General features: G+C 45.5%; 1 protein-coding gene across 2 annotated transcripts in view; it reads left to right on the top strand.

Annotated features, from left to right (window-relative positions):
* Nucleotides 1-5,037: 5,037 nt before the first annotated feature.
* Nucleotides 5,038-16,665, top strand: part of CTBP2 (C-terminal binding protein 2) — a gene marked incomplete at both ends in the record, with an annotated part of 45,229 nt that continues 33,601 nt past the window's right edge. For both annotated transcript variants that reach the window (XM_079535195.1, XM_079535194.1), the window contains one exon: nt 5,038-5,095. In XM_079535195.1, coding sequence (XP_079391321.1) covers nt 5,038-5,095 — 58 coding nt within the window. The remainder of the gene's footprint in view (nt 5,096-16,665) is intronic.

Raw genomic sequence — 16,665 nt, 5'->3', positions numbered from 1 at the left:
CGCTGCCTTCCTTTTCATACTGTAGCAATTTGGGTATTGTCCTTTCACCAGGTCTTCACAGCGACATCCTGGCTGCAGGAGCCCAATCTGGAATGCAGTTTGTAACCTGCACTGTAATTCTTAAAGAAACTGTGAAAAAAAAAAGCCCAGATCTAAGTGCCAACCTGACTCATGGTTTACATATCATTAAGATGGACACAAAATGCTACAAAAATGTTCTTCTTTTACATATGCATGTATAATTGTAATTCTCTTACTGAGACAACAAGTAGCTTTGGTGGCACAGAACGAGGGTCCTCCCCATGCCTTCAGGGCTCAGAGCAGTGCAGGGCCAGGCCCTCTGTGTCATCTTTGAAGCCTTATTACTTTAACCCAGTCTGTATCTTGTTGCATAATGTTTTAAGATGTTGTCTCCATCTTTACGCAGCGTGTTTAATTTAGCAGCAGATGTGCAGGCTCATATGCCGTTATGGTACATTTTGTTCACTCATATAATAGTGAGTTTCTCAAAATTGTTACCAGTTCTTCAGCACTCCTACGGCGTGATATTCTCCTCTCTGCATGGTGAAAAGCAGAAGAGCTCTTTATTTCTCCACCTGCAGGTGCTAACGTGGGAGTGTCGGCTCATTGCGGAGCACACCTGACCTGCTGCATTGCTTTCTTGGGGAAAAAGGCAGCAAGCAGTCAGAGGAGGACAAGACTTCAGTCCTTAGGTTTCCGGGCACTAACCAAGCAAGGCACCTAGACAGAAACTGCTTCTTGCCACCCACGGAGGCATGCAGGCATTCCCATGGAGAGGCCTTAATGCAAAACATTGCTGAACACTTTGTGGCAGCAGAATCATACTAATAACTAATAAAGGCACTCAAGCTAATTAGCAATGGTTTTGCAGCAAGAGACCTGCCCTGGCTGTTCTGAGGGTGCCGAAGGCTTCACAGCAGAGATTGTTTTCCCACAAACTGGGAAGAATCTTTGTTCCTGATGTCCTGTTTCCCATGCGATGGCCAGGGGGTTTGATGGAGCAGGAGAAGGCCAAGACACTGTGTGATTCCTCTTCCCAAGTGCATAGGGTGACATCTCTAGGCATTAAATAATAATAATTATGATAACCTATTTTTTATCCTTCCTAATGAAAATCTATGTTCTTTTCTCATCACCAGTATAAATGTTTAATCCATTTTTGGTTCCTGCTGAGCTGTTGTGCTTAATGGTACCTTTTGACACTCTGAGCTCCACGGGTTGTTTTGCTGTTGCTTTTCCAAAGAAAGCATCCAAAAGGAGGATCTGGGCAGGGATTGAGTGGCTGGTGTCTGTCTTTCCTGTCATCCCCCTCCTCCCTGTGACTCTCAGAGCTGGGCACCCCCCTCGAGGATGTGCTGCCGGAGTGGGGAGGAAGGATGACTCAAAGTGTCCCTCCTGCATTGTGCCGCCTGCTTTGTCTGTTTCCCCACCCCTGCCATTATCTCTGTGTGTCTCCTTTCTTTCCTCCACATTTCCTTTTTTGCACTGAGCCAAGCTGCCTTGCTGTCATCTGAAGCCTGAGGCACAGCCCCCCTGCAGTCACGGCCAGGGATGGAAGCTTGAGCATTTCACAGCCCTGAGAGCTGCTCCTGCGCTGAAACCTTGGCTTGAGTGAGATCCAGCTTTGGGACAGTGGACCTTAATGTAAAGGTGGCAGGGAGAGCTCGCTGTGGCTCATTTCACTGTTACTGTTTGGAATCATAGAACAGCTTAGGTTGGAAGGGACCTTGAAGCCCCTCCAATTCCATATATCTGGGATTGCCCCTACCTGAGTGCCTCGCCTTCCACTTGGCCTTGTTGAACCTCACTGGATTGACATGGGCCCACTTGCTGAGCCTGTCGGGTCCCTGTGGATGCCATCCCTTCCTTCTGTTGTGTCAGCTGCGCAGCTCGGTGCCATCAGCCAACATGCAGAGGGTGCACTTGATCCCACTCTGTGTTGTTAAAGATGTTGAAGAGCACCCAGGAGGACTCCTTGGGAGGGTTGCTTCCTGTGAGAGGTTCTCTAATATTTCTGTCCAACAGAGCATTTTATTTTGGAAAATCACATTTTCTTTCTTTTCGTTTCCCATCGAAAGCAGGAAAAATAAGCCCTGGTGCAGCTCTTCTCTCATTTTCTGGCTCATGGACTGTGGTATTTGACAGGCGGTTTTAAGAAGCTATCTAAATGCGTTAACATCAGGATGAATATTTTTTCCTAAAACATTGCATTTAAGCACATGGCTTCTTTAAATAACTAACTAACTGCTGGCTATCATCGTGTCCGAGGGGTTTCAGGAAAATTTACATTTTGAAAGACACTGTTGGAGGCTAACACGGACATGCAATTACTGTATGTAAATCACTTCACTTGTTTCCTAATCTCGCTAAAGATGAAGTACAGTTTTTCTGTGCGTGCCTCTCTCTCTTGCATTCCCTTATACAATGAGGTTTTCTTGTCTTTTAATTGCTGACCGTGATTTCTGTCCTGCCTTGCCTGATTGTGTTTGTTTTATTTCGGAGGACATTTAGCCCCGCGCTTGGTTCCCAGTTGGGTTGGATGGAGAAATGGCCGAGAGGAGATTGAAGTCGGGAGCACAGCTAATTGCATCCTGACTGCTGCAAATGGAAGAGCTCTTTTTTACAGCTCCATAGGAAGGCTGGGGAGCACCCCCTCGCTTTGCTTCCTTTCATCCAGCCCTGCCATAACCTGCCTGTGAGCACCTACACAGTTTCAGTAAGGCTTTGGAGCTGTGCTTTTCTTGCTGGTGGTATCATGGACACCTGTCATGTAAGGATGGAGCAGTTAGAGTCCTTAGGAGGGAGCTCATTCACGTGTTAAGCTGTGCTGGATTCTGCTAATAGGAGCAGCAATCTCTGTAATTGTTAACAGTTCCTTTGTAGGAAGTTTTCTTTGGGGGAGCAACACAGTGAGTTGAGATGGCTGGAAGAAAACTTCACTGGAAGCGTTTGTCCATTAGGAAATGCGCTCTGTCAAAACTGCATACCCTTTGCATATCGATTTTGTTTGGGGGAAAAAGAGTCACAGAACAGCACAGTGATCCTTTTGAGCATTTTCTGAACAAAACAGTAACTTTTCTTCTAAAGAGACCGTTCTGTAACCCGTTGTTTCTCCCCGAAGGTGAGCTGGGATTTAATAGACCTGGGAAGCCACATGTCTCCATCTAACACTGGCCATGGACGTGCTGCCCTTGTGTTAGCCACGCTGACAGTGTCATTCCTGTTGTACAAAATGTTTTGGCTGTTGCAAGCTTCTGCCTCCGGAATGGAAGTTTTCTGCTTCTTTTAAAGTATGGCATTAATTATTAATGGAAGTGGGAACCGTGCTCTTTAGCATCCCTATGTTTAAAAAAAAAAAAAAATCAATTAATTATTGCTATAAATCTCAGAGATTACGCTGCAGTTGTGCTGCTGGGAAATTGGCCATTAACTACCAGGAAATTGCCCATCTTCCCTGAGTCAGAATTCAGTTGTACCAACACAACCGTTTTCCTTTTATAAATTAACTATCAACGTGATGCATAATTGATAACCATTTATAATAATAACAATAATCTCCATGAAATTGTCATCTCGCTCTGCAGTGGCTTTGTTAGAGCCCTCACCCTGGTGTACACAGCCCAGCCCATGGGTTTGTTAACCCGGAGGCTTTCTCTTGCACAGTCCAGGAGCTGCTGCAGAGGGATGAACCCACCAAGGGGACTGTGTGACTGTGCTGAAGGATGAGTTGAGTGCTGCTGGTTGTGCTCTGTGGAGCAGGAAGCAGGAGCCAGTGTTTCCAATGAAGACACCCCTTGACTTAGCTGCATGCAGAGCAGCCAGAGCTTGCAGCTGGGTGCAGATGGCCGCTCAGGACAGGATTTCCCACTCCTCGTGCCCGTCTTCCCTTTCCCCTTCTGTCCTGGTAAGGCCTTTGTTTCCACTAGTTCTGCTCTTTTGGCAACATGATATGGACTGAAAAGGGTGGGGCTGGAGGCAGGATGCATCCCTGGAGGGCTTGCAGCTCATGTCTGGGAACCTGTCTTCTTAAAACATCCGAGAGGATGGCTCACCATTGGGTTGCTGGCTGTATAATGTGAGTCGGTAAAAGATCAGCGTGTGCCGCGTTGGGCTGCTGGAATTCAGCTGTCGGCATGAAGTCTCTTCACCCGGTGTCTTCATTCATTGACACAACTGTAGATATTCTGTGAAAGGCTCAGCCCTGAGCCTTGCAATGCAGTTGCTGGGGCAAATAACTGTGCTGCACTTTCAGGACCGCAGCCTGAGCCCAGCTGCAAGCACTGGGAACCTGCAGAAACCAGAGTGACCCACCTGAGCTAAGAAGTTCAGGTTCTTTCTCTGTGTTATCGCAATGCAGAAGACCCTGCAGCCGTTGTCCCTTTGTGGGGCATTTCTTGCAAATGTCAGCATATATGGATTGTGTTATTTCATTGCATTTAAATGTGTGCTCAGTAGAAACTATGCAGGTCGGGCCACGGTGGCAGCTGGAACATGCATTAAGGTCTAGCTGGAAGTCAAGGGCCATTGATGATTTCTGCTGGGCCAGGCTGTGTGTATGTCTGTGTGTGTAAAAGTACTGGCAGAGCAAAAGCTGCTTTCCCTTTTTTATGTACTCTCTAATAATCTTTCAGTGTCTGTGAGCCTACAAAATAGCTTAATGGATTTTGTCTGCTAGGAATAGATTTTTAAGGCAGAAATAAAACTCGGAAGGCCAGGCAGCGCTTTGGCAATTCTCTTGTACAATGCTGGGTTTTCTGATCCCAGGGAAGATAAAGGGGCTGCACGCTTGGTTGGCGGTGTAGGATGTGGAGGGACGCAGGGCTGGAAGTGCTAAACCCACAGCCTTGGCTGCAGAAAGCCTGCTGAGCTGGGTGGGTTGGAAATCCTATTTACCAGCTCCTCTCCTATCCACAGGATCGATACTGGCGGTATGCATGCCGACTCCTGTGAGTTTTCCTGACTTCCCGGGGGACTGCTTTGCTTTTTGAATCAGGAAGTTGGAAACTACCATCAAGAATGGCACTTGTAGATAAACACAAAGTGAAGCGGCAGCGACTGGACAGAATTTGTGAAGGTAAGAGGATATTCCAGCATTTCTGTGAAAGATGACAGACTGTTAAAGTAGAGTTACCTCACTTGTCCTTGTTTTATACAGCACTGAGAAGCTGAGATGCAGGTCCGTGGCTAGATCTCCCATCTTTTGTGTTGGCACAAACTACATGGTTTTGGTGTCCAAGTATTGGCAAGGGACATACTGGTTCCACTCATTCCTCCCCACAGTCGTGTTCACAGACTGTTTAATTACCCAGTGTCATGTCCCACACCACTGGCATGAGCCCTGCCCTGCTGCCCTTGGGGAGTTTGGGTAAAGGTCGGTCCTTTACAGCCACCACTCGCCTTAAGGCTTTGGCAAGGCAGAGATTTGGTTGTCTCACAGCCACTGCTTGGTGGATATGGGAGTTGACCATGGCTCACAACAATGAGTATCTGCTGAAAATGGATGGAAATTCACAGATCGTTCTTGAAGTATGTTGGAGTTGAAACTTGATGAACCTTGCGGTCCCTTCCAACCCAAGCCATTCTGTGATATTTCATACGCTTTGGAACAGATTGTTAGAATGGCTTTTGTTTTGTTGCTGTGTGATGATAAGACAGATCTGCTGTAAATTGTTCTTTGTTAATTGTGCATTACAGTGGGACAGCTGACTCTTACCTTCTATTTATTCCATTTTCCAGCAGAAGTCTGTAGCTAATATTTTCCTATTCTAGCTCACGTGAAATTACTTTTGATGGAAGTCAAGTGATGGCAAACAACCTCTGACTTTCAGGTGTACATTCTAGTACTTCTCTTATGCAAACTGAAAGTCATGGAAGTTTTATCATCAGTGGCAAAAGCTGAGCAGAGTATTATTTTAGGAAAAATATTGTAAGTCACATCTCTTAAGGAGCTCCAGTTTTTATCTGCTCTTAAGATGAAAACAGCGACCTGCAGGGTAACAAGTTGCTGTATTACTTGAATGCCAACCAAGTGAAATAGGCTTCGCTCTTGGATGAAAGCACAGAGCTCATGTGGGAGCTGTACTGCATCTGTTTCAGCAAAGTGTGTGGGGTTTGTGCAGCTTCCAGGGAGGGTAAAATGCTGAGCACTGGGACAAGGTGGGTTTGGGATGGGTATTTGTGTTACGTACTGCTTGCTCCAGATGCCAGAGCTGTTGCTCTCCACTTGTCATGAGTTGTTTATCTTTAGATCAGAGTGAGCCTCATGCCCTCCTGTGCACACAGAGCCCCACGAACAGCCTGAGTATTGCCCACAAAGCAGCAGCATTGATGGGGAGCTGAATGCTAAGCTCAGAGAACAGCTGGCAGGAAGAGAAAATCAACTCTTCGTTTAATCATGTCATACATAAAGGTGGAGAGGCAACCCTGCCTCTTTGTTTAATTAACCCATCCCAAATGGGATTCGCATGTGAGCAGCACTGTATCCCTGGGCAGGATATGAAGCCCCGTCGATTTTGGAGGGGTGGAAGGAAAGCAGAAAGAGGTGAGGAGCCGGGAAGGGGTATCCAAAGTGTGCTGCAGCTTGGAGTTGCATATTTCTCCTTTTGAATGTCATAAACACTCAGGTGTAGTACAGTATCTCATCTTCAAAATTTACTTTGAACTCGACTTAAAAGAGTTGTGTCAGCTGAGCCTGGATGTTCAAAAGCTGCCTTCCTGGTTTGATGTTTACTATCAGATCGAGTTGCTGAGTGTACAAGAAATTCAAAAGGGCTGTATGACAAACCTGCTAACAGAGCTTTAGATGTGATTGAAGTTTAGATTATTTTCCTCTGATATATGAACTTCCTTCTTCTTTCTTGGTCAGAAGATATTCTTTCTTAATCTGTAAACATGCAGAAGACATAACTATTTAAAGTATACTTTGTCATTTGCCAGCTGTGTTGTGATTTGATTTTAGGGGTGGGATTCATGTTGTAAGACACTTGTATTTGTAAGCAACAGATCGTGACTGTGTGCTGGAAGCAGCATTGTAAAAGCTACCTTGACAAACGCAAAGAGATGGGATTTCACAAAATACCAGGCTTATAGGACTGTGAATGTCCATACTGACATCTCTGATGGCTGTTTTTATTATAGTCACCTACTTGGATGATAGCATAGGAGAGCACAGAGGAGTGCATGTTCCAGCTGTTGAAAACACACCTTGAAATAACAAGCTTTTCTCTTGGTGTTGTCTCGAAAGGTGCACAGAGCACGGGGTGAAGTACAGTGAGAAGTCAGGCGGCTGTTGTCCCGAAGTCACTTGAATTATTCCTGTTGGGTTGGTGGCTGGACTTGATGGGCTTAGAGATCGTTTCCAGCCTGAATAATTCTATGAATCTTTGTTCAGTGGAAGCATTCGTGCAGCTTTTCTCTTTAAACAAACGGATGGAATGCAGAACGGTGTTGAGCTGGTGGAAAGATAACTGTTTGGTGGTACACAGGGGGTTTCTGTGCTTGTTACAGGTCGGTATGCCATCCCATCCCTTTTACAGCACGCACATGAAGGGATGTCAATCAGTGCAGCAGGGTGGTGGCACCTCTGGAGCCCAACCATCCTTAGTGCTCCCCCTGCATGCTGTAAGCTCTGTCCAAGGAGTGCTACTTAGTGCCCCATGTCTGTGCTGTGCTGCACAAACTGCTGCTGAGCAGTGGTTCTTAACGGGGGGCTGCTGGAAACATAACAGGCACGTGTTGAGGGAAATAGCTTACAAACTGCCGCGGTCCTAAAAGAGTGTTTTAAGAAGCTGCAGTATTTCTGTGTCTCTGTTAAATGTGCATCTGGCGTGGAAAAGTAATCGAGGCTGTACAAAGAGTGGTGGTATCTTTGAAAATGCCTTTATGTGCAGGTTTATGAGTCTTCCAGGAAGTTAGGGAATTTGGTTTCATTGCAGTACACAGTGCCTCCGTGCTTTTTTTGTGTACAGTTTATATGACAGAGCTCCTTCTCCTGCTAAGCAGGCTATATCCGAGGGGTGAGCTCTGCACCAGGTAACCAGCTTTGCTCTCTAGGAAACTACGAGTGGGATAATGGTGCATACTGAAGAGGACAAATAAATATTAGGGCAACAGTCTGCAATAATGCCATTTGGAGCAGCCTGCTAAGAACTGAATGGGTTTGTGGTGCCTGTCAGAACGGAGCAAAGCCTTAGCTAACCCACTTCTTTCTGGTTGTCCCAGAGAGTTTGGGTGCCGATGCTGTAATTGGATCCATGTGGGTGGAAAGATGGATGCAGTGCAGGGCTGGGGTTTCGGAAAATAATGTGTGGAGTGGTTTACAGAGTTCCTGTTTGTGGAATCGTGGCTGATTACGTAGCGAGTCCAAATATGCCTTAGAGGTGGTGCTGCTGGTGCTGTGTCGAGTTAGAGTTGTCCAGCACCCCTTAGTTCAATTCTCTTCCCATTCGCTTGTAATTTTGACACTTTTTTACATTTGTTTGAGCTGAATTTTTCCATTTCATCATGAGTTTTTACCTCAGGGTGAATTTAAAAAAAAAAAAAAGTTCCAGCAAAAACTGTTGAGCCGCATCTAAGCAGGAGATGGTGAGGAATGTTGGTTTTGCTGTGTTAGAAACAAAGCAGAGCCCCCGGCGTGCAGTGTGGAAGCCACAGTGCCCTCCTGCTCTGCTTGGGAAAAGAGGGTCTAAATTGTGCAGCAGGGTGGCTGTGGTGCCAGGAGCGTGCCTGCTATTGTTCCCAAATTTGGGGCTATTTCTTGGCCTTTGAATGCAGTGAAGCTCACACACGTCCCTGCTGGACACTGGTGGACACTTGGGCATGCTGTCATCAGGGGGACTCCTCTGCAGCCCTTTAGAGATGCATGGTGCTTTGTGTACCCAACAGGGACAAGGCAGTAGTGGTGGCACAGCCAGGATGCTGATGACAGTGTCTTGTCTCTGCATAAAGCTCAGGTTTCCCAACCCACTGAATTTCTCTCCAGTGATGCCCGGTGCTGCCTTTGCTCCATAGCATTGCAGCCATGCTGCTCTGCTGTCTGCAGCTCCAGAGCCATGAAATTTTAATGCTTGGCTTTATACGTTAAAGTTTGCGCTGACATTTATGAGTCAGTTAAGCTTTCAGCACACACACACACACACAGAAAGTGGCAGCCCTGAGGTGAACAAGAAGCAAAGAGGAAAAATAATGGCAAGGCCAAGTGAGCCCAGGCATTTCCTGATGGAGTTCTCACTTTGGGATTTGTCGTTATCTAATGGGGAATCATGTCACAGAATCATAGAATCACAACGTTGGAAACGACCTATAAGATCATCCTGTCCAACCAAGTCCAACCATGTCCTTACACATCAGTTTGTGCCACCAGAGCTGTCGGCGCCTTGCACAACAGCACAACTACTAGAAGTGCCACACAAGCTCTCTGTGGCTTTTGTTTGCTTTTAGGGCCTTCGCTGTGCTCTGTGGCTGATAAATGCCTACTCAGAAACATCGTTCTTCCAGTGCTCAGTGCACGGGTCTCTTGGTTTTGGAGCTACAGGCTTCTATTCCCCAGGTGTTTGCCTTCCAGCCCTGTGGTTTCTAGATGGGATGGAGCACTCTCTCCTTTCTCGTGTTTCCCCACCAAATTTGTGGCTGTTCAAAGGAAGAGGAACAGGAGAGCTTAAGAATCATGCAAAATCAAGACAGACTGGGCAGCACTTTGTTCCTGGCTGGGCCGACGGCTCGTTATTTCTTTGGCTGCAGTGGTGGTGCTGGTTGTGGGTTTTGACCGTGGCCTCATTAAGGAGGGTTTCTGCAGAGGAGATCTGGTGGTTAAATGAAGCACCCAGATCTGGAAAGGAGCTGACATGAGGGTGGGAGCTCCTCTGTGAAACGCAGGAGGGAATTTGGGGAAGGGAGGATGGTATTGTCATCAATGAATTTATCTTGGCTGTGGCTGCATGGGGCTGGTGAAGTCATTTCAAGGTGGGCAGGAATTCCACGTTTCTGCCTGTGATGGAAGTCAGTGCAAACCATATACAGTAATATTTGAATAAATGCACAGTGTAATGGCAGGTATGCTGGTAAATAAAGTCCTGGACCATTGTCAGGGGTGCATTTTACTTGCTCTTTATTTCGGTTTCTCGTCCTTAAAAGTGGGCTTAATATTCCTGCAGTCAGTTATTGCTTGTGATGCCATTAAAAAAAAAACAAGCCTTTGACAGAAGTGTCCCTGAAGAACTGTCGTGGTTCTGGGCTTTTCAGCAGTATTTGAACTGTGTGTCCTGGAGATTTGGGCTCGCACACCAGTAACCACAAAAAACAGGTTCTCATTCAGAAAGCGCAATCCATAGGGGCTGAAAAATAGAGGAGCTTGTGGAGCTTTGCCCGTGGAAGCACAGTTTGTAAAGCATAATTAAAAACTACCAGGTAGTCAAAATAAAAGTTGTACAAGGGAGCCGAATTCTGGCAGTCTCTTGTTTCCCTCCCCCCTTGGTGGTGTATTTTTTTTTGCATGGTACTGTGTAAGAAATAGCCAGTTCTTAGGCACTGTGATACATGTAATGCCATCAAATTGAATTGTTTCAGTGCTTGGCATCCCTGTTCCAGAACGCTGCCTGTCTGCAGGTCTGGACAGTGACTGGGCAGCATTGGAAAGCTGCTTGCTCCTTCGGATAATGTAAGTGTGGCCAAAATGAGGATGTTTGATGTTTGGGTGGAGGAATTTTCTTCCATTCTTGGAAATTTGAATGCCAAGTAGCATCTGATAATACTTATTTTTACAGCTTAGAAATAGAATCCTATTATCTCAGGAAATTCTTATCACCACTAGTCATTTGATGAGAAACAATGAGTTAAAGATGATATCAAACGTGGAAGAAACTGCTTGTCCTGAGTAAAACTGACTTATTTAGAACAAATACAGACCTTTATTTTTGTCTGGTGGGTTTGGCTTTCTTTGTTCCGTAATTATAAAACACAGTACCAGGATTTCCCCCCCCATATAAAGCTTTTCATGTATTTTTTTTTTCAAGTTTCCACCTCAAAGCACATAAACCATCAGGCTCGTAAGGAAGGCTTGCATGCCACATTCTGCCTAGAGAAAAGAAGTTCACTTGTCAGATGCTCTGCCACTGCACCCTGTCCTGATTTGATTTCTCTGAAGTTCTGTTTGGCTGCTATCTCCTCACCAAGAGTCCATATGAAGTCCCTCAGCCTTTATGGAGGTTCCAGAAATGACTTTAAATTCAGACAAAAGCTAGGCTGCGACTCAATTCAGGCATTGGGAAGTGTGTCATTCAGCACTGTTCTTAGCTGCCCTTTTGTTAACATTGGTACTTGTTAAAATTTTAAGACTTTTTTAGAATTAAACCATCCTATGGGCGAAGAGAATTCTAGCAACCTCAGTGGATTCACAGACTTACTGGCGTTCTTCCATGATTTTCAGCCCTTTTGCTGGGCTGCTCTGTATGTGAGCGGGCATTTTCTGCTTTGTGGCAGGGCTGCAGCCTACCTCCTGTTTCCCAGTGGGCTGTTTGTCCTTACAGCAGTGAGGCGTGGGCTGCTTGAGTAGCTTTCCAGCTTTGTGTAGATTTTTTCTCTATGCAGTCACTTGTGTGCAGTCTATCTCCAGTGACACGGCACAGGGGGATACGCACGACAAGATGTAGGACTTGAGCCAGATATGAAGCCAGCCTGACAAAATCCCCCGGGCAACCAGTAGAGAGTAAGACACATTTAGATAAGGTTACAGGAAGAAAAAAAATCATGAATTTGGTATGCAGTCTCTTTGTAATAGATATGTGACTCAAGCTATTGCAAGATGTAGAGCTCCCCTTTCCTGTGACTTGAGTGCTATGTAGGTTGGGGAAAACAGTTCTGCTGTGTTGTCCTTGTGTTTAAGCCCACATTTGTGACAATTTACTATGCATCTAACTCTTAAGCCCACCTTGTATTTTTCCATTTTCCCCAGCCTTAAGACAAGGGTCTGTGTAACAAGCTTTCCAACTTCATGCCGTTAATTAGGAAACAGTTACAGCTGATGACTTCAATACCTTCAACTTCATTTTCATCCTTACCGCATTTCCCATTTAAATCAACTGGTTTATGGATTAACACGTTGTCACTGTATCTGGCTTTCTTCTCTTACTCTAAACCCTCTTCCTCATTTGGAGGTTACTCAGAGAAATGACAATGTCTTGGACTGTGCGAGATGTGGAGCAGGGGTGTTGTGGGAGCAGCAGCCGTGGGGCTGCCCTATTGCTGTGTGTTGCCAGAGCCGCCTCCAGTTGGCTACTTGGCCTTTCCAGATTTGTGATGGGAAAGGATCAGTCCTCAAGGATGGGTGAGAATGGGATGGATTTTCCTCCCAAACACCAGGAAAAACTCATGTCTGTCTCCTAAGGATTGACGACGTCTGGATCCAGACCAAATTTTTAGATTTGATACTGACTCTACAGACTATTTACCAGTAAATATTTTGACAGGAGTGGGACATCTGGCTATATAGTAAAATAAAGCTGCAAAGAGCCGCATTACACAACTTTTCTTTTATATTTTTCGTTATCCACAAACAGATGTAGTGGATCTCTGCCAAAACAGTGAAGGTTTCCATTATGTGTGTTATATCTGAGAGCTTTCTGCAGAGTGCAAGTTTTCTGGAGTTGGTTGTGCATTTTTGCTTTGCCTTAAGCTTTAAATGGCATCGATAAGTTCTTAATGACACTTTCGTGTAGCCCCCTAGCTTAACTCCATTCACTTGTGTCTTTTTTTTTTTTAGGTTATCTTTTACACTCTCTGCTGCCACCTAGCACCTCAAAACTTACTAATAAATAGCTTTGGTTCACAAATAGTAGATGGTTATAACTTGGCATCTATTCTGGGGAGAAAATAGTGTCACTGCCTGCTGATGTTAACAGCTTTAGGAATGAATCAGCCAGTCAGCCAAAGCAAGGGGAGTGGGGCTGCCAGCTTCAGCCTTGGGGTCACCCCTGCCATGCAGGAGTTGTCCCCATGGAGAGTTGGGCAGTGCAGTAAGACGTGCCTGCAATGATGGTCCCTCCACAGTGCAATCTTTCATTATTGCAGTGTCATAATAAAAATACGTTGATTCAAAAAAAATAAAAAATTGTTTTTAGACAAAATAATGCATATAAATGCATATATATATGTATATAATTGTGTTGAGTCTGCAGGGAAGATACATGTTGCAAGCTCTTGGCATCATCAGGAAAAGTAAGGCAGGGAAGCAGTCTGCACTCCAGCCTGTTTATCTCCTCAGGACCATGTTACAACCTAGTAATTAATTATTTTTTATGCAAAGCCCAGACATGCATGGCAGAGTTCAGAATTACAATATATATTCATTTAACAGTGGATTTCTCTGCTGCTTTCTGGGACAGATATAATTCCCATGCTTTTCATTACACATGCTATTTAAATCTTGATCCCGAATTCTTATTTGAAATGATGAATTTTGACCTAGAGGTCTAATACCTAGTTTTGGAGACAAGGTGCTTGATGTAATTTCCAGAGGATTATTTTGAAGAGCATTCCTGGATTAGATCTTCACAAATTGTTGAGCCTTGTCTGCTGGCTTTTCGACTGCCGTTCAGCATCCCGATTGATTTTTGGTTTGTAGGCCTTGGCAGGGTGCAGTTGCATGGTATAGGGATACAGCTGATGTGTTTATTATCCCTTTGTTGAAACAGGGATGTTGCAATATGTTTTATGCTAACTTGTACTGGTCTCTCCCAATACTTGAAGGCAAAATTGTTTCTCACTGAAGATTCAAGAGCCTGTAGGGTTCATTCTGACAGCTCAAAGTATGTTTTGCAGATGGGCTTCTTGTTTTGAATCACGAATGCCTTTTGGAAGCTCCATAGCTTCTCACATTTGTTAGCCTCAACACACTTTTCAAGCCCTGGGGTAAATCAGCCAAGCTTTGCAGGGAGCTGGGCAGCACGGGGTGATGAATTCCCATCCCTGGAGGTGTCCAAGGCCAGGTTGGATGGGGCCCTGGGCAGCCTGGTCTAGTATTAAATGTGGAGGTTGGTGGGCCTGCCTGTGACAGGAGGGTTGATGATCCTTGAGGTCCCTTCCAACCCAGGCCATTCTGTGGTTCTGTGTGCCCCTTGAGGTGCTGGTTCCCTCATCCTGCGATACATGCGGGGTAATTGGAGGTAGATGTATCCCTCACATGAAAGTTGTTTGCACACAGATGGTGCGATGCGAGACGTGGTGCTGGCTGGAAATGGCAAAGGTGACTGCAGTTTCCTTATGTGAAATGCTTGTTGTTCTCCTGATACTAACTGGTGGGAGCTGCCTGTTTTTGGAAGCTGACCCCAGTTCCAAATCCCAGTTGGGCACAGCGTGAGCACATCACTGTGCTCATCATGCACATGAGCCAGCAGTTACTTCCACCCATCCCTGGCTGGCTTACATGCCGACGTCAGCTTTTGTTTCATGCTCTCAAGTCATCAAAATGCAGAGTTACAGGAGGCAATGACTGTTTAATAATCAGCTGATCTTCAGTGTGTTCTGTTGTAACGCACTGAGTTGGTGTTTGAGGGGGTTTTGTTGATCTTGCAAAGCATCTACGCTTTTGGTTTGGAAATTGGTAAAAGCGTGTGGCATGGCTTCAGGAGCTGAGTGCTTTCAGATGCTGTTCTGTTCCTTTGATTATTGAAAATGATTCCTGCACAATCCCGCTAATTTTCTCTTTGTGCGCCTCTAATTTCGGGAGACCATTAGAAAGTCCATCTATGCCGAGTGCTTATTGCCGCTGCGAGAGAGATTTCTGCAGAGCCACATTTTAGCAAATGCAGTCATTTCCGAGGATTCGGAACATTTTCTTCCTGCGTTTCTTCCCCCAGCCTTGTCTTTAGGATTTGTCCACGTGTGTACATCGCTTGGAGCTCACGCTGCTCCTTTTCCTCTCCGTCACATCTGTTGTTTGGCACCGTGTAGCTCAGCTCCAGCCCAGCTCTGCTTCCCAGTGCCCTGCGAGCTGCACACAAGGAGCAGACAGCCCAAAAGGCTCCTGAGATGGGGGCCATTGGGCGCCATCACACGTGGTCCTTCGAGTGCGGGCGCTGAGGGCAGAGCCACTTATCCCCCGTTAGCTTTCTGGTGCTTTGTGCCTTGTCACTTGAAGCGTATCACAAACACGGAGTAATCTTAACACCATCTGAATGGGGTAGGGCTGTGTTATTATATCCCTCTTGATGGAAGGGAAGCCTGTGACTAAGAAATTAAGCAATTTGCTTGCTGACGGTGGCAGAGCAAAGTATAAAGCCTGGGTTTTCTGATACCTGCTCTGTCCATTAACGGGAGATGTAGTTATTCTCTGGAGGATTCCTCACAACCACAGGTAGGGTTTCTTTGACTGAGAAGGGGAAATAGCTTTTCCAATACTGATTTACCTTAGTTTTAGCCACCAATCCGGCAAATTGACACCTGGCAAGTGTTGTTTCAGTTCCATGTTCTGCCATAAGAAAATAATTTGGGAGAAAACATCAACACTTTATTATGTTTAAAAAAAAAAAGATCATGTTTCCAGCAGAAACAACATTTAAACTTGTACTTGAGAAGTATTTTAACATAATAAAAAGCAAAACGAAGAGAAAGTGTACTGTTTTGTTACCCAGGGTAATTTTTCCAGCAGCTTGCTCTCAGAATTCAAAATGAAATGTTTTATATCATTGTGAATCACATTTCACATCCATTCTCCCTCGAGTCAGCGCTGCAGACACCAAAAGATGTTGTTTACAAATTTGTGTTGCAGATTTAGCATCCTGATTTCTTATCATGGTTTTTACATGTGTAACAGGCTTTCTCCTCACTGGAAGAAAGCTGAGCTCTTTACCACTGTGGAAGATGTTTGTTCCAGACCCACTGGGAATGATTTCCAGAAGCAGATCTTACTCCATCCATTTTGACCATGATGTTTGAGCAGTGGGCCCACCTTTCTTCTCATCTGTTTTTTTTTTTTGGAGGAGACTTCTGTAGTTGATAGCAAGATGTCCTATGTATTATACCAGCACTAAGTTGAAACCCAGTGTACCGAGTCACAAGCATGCATTTTTCACGTGATCAGAAATACCACAGCATTTAATCTCTTGATCAGCTGTTTTTTTTTTTTGTCTTTTGCCTCTGTATGTTTGTGGGTTTTTTTTTTTCCCCTAAATACCTCTAGAATTAAAAGATAAAGGGAAAATACATTTTTTGTCTGTCCAGCAGTCCTTGTCTCCCCCTCATGGCAGGAGTGCTGATGCCCACACCCTCCTCCTCTCTGTGAGGTGCAGCTGGGATCAGTTGGGTTGCATTGGGTTGGGTTGCGTTGGGTGGGGTTGTGCTCTTATGCCCCCGCATAGTGGAATCGGTGATTTGATCCACGGAGGGCTGTGTACATACAGTAAGTCATCCATTATGAAAGAATGCTCCTGGCATTGGTCCAAAGTTGAAGTTTCCTTGTGTTGGGCAAGCTTGATCCGAGCACGTCCTGCTGCCCCAGGTCTTGCACCTGGAGGGACTGATGCAGTGGTACTTGGGATGTGTGAGCTGCTCCTGGGCTGGGGGGATCTTGGAGGTGGCTCTTTGGCTCCTGCTGAACCCACATAGGTGCCACTTGCCCTGATCTGTTGGGTTGGGTGAAGTTTCTTCACGTGT

Source organism: Tetrao urogallus, assembly GCF_951394365.1.
Source record: "Tetrao urogallus genome assembly, chromosome: 5".
Taxonomy (NCBI): Eukaryota; Metazoa; Chordata; class Aves; order Galliformes; family Phasianidae; genus Tetrao; species Tetrao urogallus.
Note: the sequence above shows the minus strand (reverse complement) of the source record. Positions and strands in the feature narration are given on the sequence as shown.